Source organism: Cibotium barometz, chromosome 60, assembly GCF_041138505.1.
Source record: "Cibotium barometz isolate CiBa-2024 chromosome 60, ASM4113850v1, whole genome shotgun sequence".
Classification (NCBI taxonomy): domain Eukaryota; kingdom Viridiplantae; phylum Streptophyta; class Polypodiopsida; order Cyatheales; family Cibotiaceae; genus Cibotium; species Cibotium barometz.
The window spans coordinates 30,974,821-30,982,430 of NC_141105.1; the positions used below are offsets into that span (position 1 = coordinate 30,974,821).

Consider the following 7,610-nt stretch of genomic DNA (forward strand, 5'->3'; position numbering starts at 1 on the left):
CACCTTGCACACCATCACGAGAAACCTGCAGAAGAAGCATGAAGAAGCGACATCAGTAACCACCAGACCAATCCCAAAAATCGAGGCGCCAACTCGAACAAGGAAAGAAAGCATGCGAAATCAACACGTGTAAACACATCCCGAAAAAAGAAAACCATCTAAACCTTGTTACTCTAGTTAACTCACACATGGAACCTTCAGTACTCCAGTTAACTCACGCATGCAGGCTTACGTAAATGATTTGATTTAATTAATTAAAATCCATCTTGGGTGCTTATTAAACCTTCATTGACTGTGACCCAAGAATATTTCCCTCCATTCATGGCTTGCTAGGCAAGAAGACGATTAAGCACATTTCGTCTCGTAGGAATCCGGGAACAATACATGTGGCCCCCGAGTGGGGCACAAAGAACTATTGTTCGGCCTTGCCCGTAGCTCCGCCGACGTGTGCTATGAGCCGATGCTCGGCTTGGAGGTCCCTCAAAGAGTGCTTAAGCAACAACAGGCCATCGCGAGGAAGATACCTTACGAACCTTCTGCAGCTACCACTGCCAGTCTCGTGCTGCGGTGTGGGAATGCTAAAGATGTATGGACAGGAAAGCATGCACACGACCACATTGTCCAACATGGCCTCGAGGGTAACGCATTCTTGTCCGGCCTTCTTGTACAGATGTACGGCAAGTGTGATGCTTTGGATGATGCAATGGCCTTGTTTAAAACCATGCCTAACAGGCATGTGTACCTATGGGGTTCCATGATAAGAGCATTTGCCAGGCGTGGATATGTGCAGGACGCTCTCAGACTCTTTGATCAGATGCAGCAAGAAGGAGTATTGCCTGAACAGGCCACTTATGTTTGCGCCCTCTCTGCATGTGTGAGCCTTCCAGCACTTAGTAATGGGATATTGATGCATGGCCGCATCTCCGGTAGTAGCTTCGAGTCAGACCTTACCATGGGAAATGCTCTTGTGAACATGTATGGCAAATGTGGCAACATGGATGGTGCCTGCCGGACATTCATGCAAATGCAGGAACATGATGTGGTCTCATGGACTGCCATAGTTTCAGCATATGCCCAACATGGGCACGAGAAGGATTCTCTCATGTGTTTTGATCGCATGCTGGAGGAGGCAGTTGCTCCCAACAAAATTACCTTCATTAGCCTTTTGTCTGCGATCGTCTCTCCGGAATACCTTTCCACAGGCGTGGCGGTGCACTCGCGGATTGTGAATTCTGAATTCGAATCTGATGTCAACTTAGGGAACACACTCATCCATATGTATGGAAAATGTGGCAGAGCCCATGATGCACAGACCACTTTTGACCATATGCTTGAGCGAGATGTTGTTTCATGGAATACAGTGATTGCAGCATGTGTTCTGCATGACCTGAATGCAGAAGCCTTTCAAATCTTTGTTTCAATGTATGATAATAGGGTCAAGCCAAACAAAACCACTTTTGTTAGCCTACTTTCAGCATGCACCAGCCTAAGTCAGGGGATGCAAATGCATGCTTTTATCATTGAGGTTGGTTTTGAGCTTGATGTTTTTGTGGGAACCGCTGTTGTTAGCATGTATGGCAAATTTGGTAGTTTCAAGGATGCAAAGTTAAGTTTTTCGAACATGCCAGAACGGAACGTAATATCTTGGAATGTGATGATTGCAGTTAATGCTCAGCATGCAGAAGGTAAGTTGGCACTTGAACTCTGCGAAACAATGCAGCAGCGAGGACTAGTGCCAAGCAATGTCACAATTGTAAGCATCCTTGAGCTATGCGCAGAGCAAGGATGGTTAGCCGAAGCTCAAAGGGTTCACGTTCGTCTCTTGGGAAGTGGGCTTGAGCCAGATGTTGCTGTTGGGAATGCTCTTGTTAATACATACGGCAAGTGTGGTAACCTCGAGGTTGCTAGGAGGGAGTTTGACAAATTACACGTTCAAGATGTGGTTTCCTGGACTTCCATAATTACGGCGTATGCTCAGGATGGGCAAGGTCTGGAGGCCCTTCAAATGTTTGAACAAATGCAGAGGGGAGGAGTAATGCCAGATGAAGTCACATACATCAGTGTACTTTACGCATGTGCCAGTCAGTCCAAGCTAGCTGAGGGTGAAGAGATCTACTCCTGCCTGACGAAAAAAGGGTATGGATCAGACATAGCTTTGGGGACTTCCCTCATCAACATGTATGGAAGGTGTGGCAAGCTGGATGTTGCCCGAAGAATTTTTGATAGATTGCTGCATAAGAATGTGGTTTCATGGACTATAATGATTTCTGCACATGCATATCATGGGCAGGGTGAAGAGGCTCTGCAGTTTTACGAACAAATGAGGCAAGAGTTTGTGCCAGACAAGGTCACCTTTTTGAGTATTCTTGCTGCCTGCAGTCATGCTGGTCTTGTTGATGAAGGTAATCATTTCTTAGTTTGCATGAAGAACCAACATGGTATCTCCCCTGTCGTGGATCATTATGGCTGCATGATTGATCTGCTTGGAAGAGCTGGACGGTTGGATGAGGCAGAGACTTTGATTAAGAACATGCCACAGGACCCTTCTGTAGGGTCATATGTGGCATTACTTGGTGCCTGCAGATACCAAGATGATATAGAGCGTGCAGAGCGCACTGCAAAACAAGTCTTCGACTCAAATTTGAAGAGCTCTTCACCGTATGTGATGCTGTCAAACATCTATGTTACATCTGGTAAGGTGGATGATGGAGCCGACTTGACAAGAAAGGGAAAAGGAGAAAGGTGTGCAAAGGTGTGAACTAGTTCGACTGGAATTGGGGTTTTTGTTGTCTTGTTGACTGGTGGAAGGGATGAGCACAAAGTATGTTGCATGCATTCACTGCTTCCTTGGGATGCAGGAATTGGGTTTTAAAATAAGACACAGTCTTGCAAGCCATTGATCACAGCAAGAAGGGGAGCCACAGGAAGCGGCAGGTAGAGTGCCTGCAAGGAAAGGGACGTACTAAGAGCATGGCATTGGAGCCACTCCGCAGAGGGAGAATGGAGTGACATGTTATGGATCATTGTTGCAGCATGGCAAGAGGGTAGCTTGCTTGTGAATATTAGGCAGCAGAAAAGGGGCAAGATGAACCAGCATAGGACCCTAGTTGGAGCTAAAAGAAAGCTACAGATTAGCCAGCTTTAACAACAAGGTTTACAGGCTAGCACGGTGGCAATCCAGCAGGTGTTGAAACATCTTATTCCTGCACATTCACCTCGTTCAAACTTGTGAATACTTGGATTCCTAAGGTGCAGCAATGCGTTGAGATTGACTGTCTCTTTAGAGCCATGCTACACTCTTGTCAAGAGACTTGGAGAGGGGGTGGGGTGGCCCTTGAGTACAAAACTGTTGTTTTTTTGTACTGTGCATGTGGTGTACGTGTGAGATGTGCTTATTACCATTTCACATGTATAATTTGTAATACCACATGCGTCTGTATCAATCCCACTTAATAGTGAGATTTCACAGTATTTGCCTTGAGAAGAAGCTCTTGCAGATCAATGCACCACATGCATCTGTATCAATCCCACTTAATAGTGAGATTTCACAGTATTTGCCTTGAGAAGAAGCTCTTGCAGATCAATGCACAGAGTATTTTCCTTGACATGAGGCTGTTGCAGATCAATGCAGACAACCCGCATTTCAAGCATTAGTTGGGCAAATCAAATCAGCTAGAGCAGCAAATTTGCACAAGGTTTGGGTGTCAAGGAGCTTCCTTCTTGCTGCTGTAGTGGTTTGGCATTTCCAGAGTTCTTGCCTTTTTGTATATTTTGGGGTTGTTGCCTTTTCAGAGATCCACAGTTGTATGTTAAGGAGCAGAAGCTTCTTGCAAGAAGACTTCTTCCTCTCACCAAGAAGTACAACACTGCAGCACAGTTGGGGCTCGGGCTGTTAGGTCTTACAAACCCAAACCCTTTGGACCTTCTGACATAGAACCAACTAAGGATCAAGGCTTAAGGCTCACCTCCCAACCATAGAGTCCATCCGGACTCACCCCTGCGGTTTGGCTCTAAATGTAGTAAGACTAGGCGTCCCATGTAACATGCGGAAGCTCTAGGTAGTCTTCTTTCAGCCCTAAACACTCTTGAAAACCTTCTGATGCAAAAACGCACCATCTGATGCAAAAACGCAGGTAGAGAGAGAGTAGAGAGAGAGAGAGTGAAGTGCTGGAATTTCAGTATATACTATGGTACAAAAAGGTACAGATCTTTGCAGCCATGGGCTGCCTTCATAAAAAGGTTCCTAACCCTAAATTCTGTCCCCTATGGGACCTCCTATTGACTCACACCCCTAGTGGGTGGAATACCTAAGACATTGAGCAAGGGGGCTATTTATAGCCCCTTGGAATAATGATGAACTGGCCGACTGCTGGTCGGCCAGTTACAGCTTCATAAAAGTCCCTAAAATGCAGCCGACTGGATCTGGTTGTTGTCTTTGATGCGCCTGCTGCTGCCACACCTTCTGGTACAGCCAACCACTCAGCCGACAGCCATTTGGTACTGCGGACGTCAGCCTCCATGCAGCCAACAGCCTTCTGATCCATACTTGGCTCCAAGTTCTGCTCCATGTCTATCTTCTACTGGTTCATAGTCTTTATCTGCTTGCCCCTTCTGGATTTAGCCCTAGAAATGTCCATGGCATCTGTGATGCACATGACATCCCCCTCTGCTAAACTTGATGACGGGAATCCAACCTGCTCTTGGATGACTGTCATCATCCCAATCCTGTTCCGAAGTCCCTCTGTCATCTTCCATCCCTGGCAAACCTTTTTCTCTGAAAATCCGGTCTGTTTTCTCCAAACCACTCTGTCTCTGATGAAGATCTATGCATCTGGTCTTCCTCTAGTCCACAATCCATTCCTGCCCTGACTCTGAACACCGTCTTGGTCTTCGTTCCTGGAACTGAGTCTGGCACTCTCACATCACCCTTGGAGGATCAACCTCCCTTGGGACCGTTCCCTTAGAACCCATCTGGCTCACGGAACTGCCATCCCCATCTGGCACTGTGGAACACCACCAACAAACCTCCTGGGAGTTCTTCCCGATCTGTGTTCCCGCCTTGGGCTTCGAATCCGTGTACTTTCCTGTACCTTGGACCTGTACACCATCATCTGGGACTGAATCAGTGTTTAGCTTTGCTGAGCCTGATGCTCTGATACCAATGTAACATGCGGAAGCTCTAGGTAGTCTTCTTTCAGCCCTAAACACTCTTGAAAACCTTCTGATGCAAAAACGCACCATCTGATGCAAAAACGCAGGTAGAGAGAGAGTAGAGAGAGAGAGAGTGAAGTGCTGGAATTTCAGTATATACTATGGTACAAAAAGGTACAGATCTTTGCAGCCATGGGCTGCCTTCATAAAAAGGTTCCTAACCCTAAATTCTGTCCCCTATGGGACCTCCTATTGACTCACACCCCTAGTGGGTGGAATACCTAAGACATTGAGCAAGGGGGCTATTTATAGCCCCTTGGAATAATGATGAACTGGCCGACTGCTGGTCGGCCAGTTACAGCTTCATAAAAGTCCCTAAAATGCAGCTGACTGGATCTGGTTGTTGTCTTTGATGCGCGTGCTGCTGCCACACCTTCTAGTACAGCCAACCACTCAGCCGACAGCCATTTGGTACTGCGGACGTCAGCCTCCATGCAGCCAACAGCCTTCTGATCCATACTTGGCTCCAAGTTCTGCTCCATGTCTATCTTCTACTGGTTCATAGTCTTTATCTGCTTGCCCCTTCTGGATTTAGCCCTAGAAATGTCCATGGCATCTGTGATGCACATGACATCCCATACCACCTAGCCACACCCCAAGGATGTCCTCATGCTGATTTGGCAAATATAGCTTGTGCATTGAACTTTGAATCTTGATTACTAATTGTTCAAGTCAAGAGTGTACCTTAGCCTTTTGTCGAATCATGTGTCATTGGAACTTGCCTTCAAGTCGCAATGCAACGTCTCGATGTGGGTCCACTTGCTCATTCGTCGCGGCCTTATTCCGTTGTCACGGTGGAATGCTCCTTGGCTAAGGGGGTGAAGGTAGAGCTTCCCTTTCCTAGATTAAGGGAAGAAGGAGATAGCATTTGTGGTTGTTCTATCACAAAAGGTGGTGGATAGGGAAGAAGCTAATAGAAGAGGGAAACCTACAATCAAACCTATCTAGTATGCATCCATCAAGCAAGCAAGATTCAATAGTATACATACAAGGAGAGAAAAGCTCACAGTTATTTTATTACAAGGAAATGAATGTGTATTACTTATTGTCATAATTAACTCACATATGCAAGTGACAAGTGTTCACACTAGGCCAGTCAAATTTAAAAATGGTCCAGTCACTATTACTAGTCTTAAGCAAGTATGTATATTAAGTCCTTAGACACATCATCACCAAATTTGGGGATTTCTTGAATATTTTTCATCACGCAATATATCATTGAAAAGGTCTCAAAGAGAAGATTTCAAATACTCAAATTCTTTCACTTTCAAGTTGATTTGCAAAAATTTCACCATGCGTTCATTTTTGTAAAGAGAATGTCAAGTCCAAATTTTTTCTAATGGTTAAATTTAGTAGTCAAAAACGTTTAATACAAGATAAATGCAACTCTTAGAGAGTGATTGCTCAAGGATTTAAGAAAGGAGGGTTATACAAACTTTATGTCTCTATTCTCGAACACCAAGTATGTCATGTAAACATTAAATCCATCAAGGCGGATTTATAGCATGAAAAACTTAGAGACTTGAACCATCAAAGTTTAGTGTTCATGCATTAGAAGAATGTAGTCATTGGTTGTTTTTTGAACCTAGAATTCACTAAGAAAATATGTGAGGCTTGTGCTAGAGTTTTAGAACTAGTGCATGCGGACCAACAAACACTCAATGGTAAACATTACTTCAATGGTAAACACTACCACTAGGTCTATAAAGCCTATGTGAACTCACATACCCATAATCTAAATTGCCATCACGCACACCACTTAATAGAGTTCACACACTTCTTCTCTGAAAATAAAACTTTTTTACAAAAACATCATACTAAATTTTTCACATAACTTTTATAAGTTATATGTATCTAGATAATAATCATAATCATCTATAACTGAGTAACACATCACAATGTCATAACATCATTATAATATATCTCCTTGCACCACATCCGTGATCTTTAGACACAGGATGACATACATTGTTGATCTTGATCATTCTTGAATCTCCGTGCGGATCAATACGTGGAGAAGCCTACATATCTCACATACACCACAATCTAAAATTCCACTATCCTAGGAGCCACTTCTACTAGCCATCACCTATCCTAGAAGCGTACTGGCGTTTAGGAGCCACATATGTCTAGTGCCATACCTAGTCACCAGCACCACCCTGTCCAAATCACCCAGGGTCGCTTCCTTGTCCATCTCACTAATCATGGTATGAGCACACCCACGTTTGGTTGAGACAGGTCAAGGTCTTAGATGACTGCCTTCGTGTGATATAGCTCGTGGGGATGACATCTACACCACAATCCATAAACATGTGGTATCTTCACAAGCAATACATATACATCACATGAGTACAGTGTTTGAGCAATTGTTTCAAGACATGATTACAAGAAATATGTGT

General features: G+C 44.5%; 1 protein-coding gene across 1 annotated transcript; it reads left to right on the forward strand.

Moving 5' to 3' along the window:
• Window positions 1-309: 309 nt before the first annotated feature.
• On the forward strand, window positions 310-3,787 carry LOC147605228 (pentatricopeptide repeat-containing protein At3g03580-like). Its single transcript, XM_086793839.1, has one exon. The coding sequence runs from the start codon at window positions 461-463 to the stop codon at window positions 2,756-2,758; it is 2,298 nt and encodes a 765-aa protein (XP_086649965.1). The 5' UTR covers window positions 310-460; the 3' UTR covers window positions 2,759-3,787.
• Window positions 3,788-7,610: the final 3,823 nt, after the last annotated feature.

What these genes read in the sequence shown, in the direction of transcription:
- LOC147605228 (XM_086793839.1), top strand. Translation starts at nt 461, where the DNA reads ATGCTCGGCTTGGAGGTCCCTCAAAGAGTGCTTAAGCAACAACAGGCC.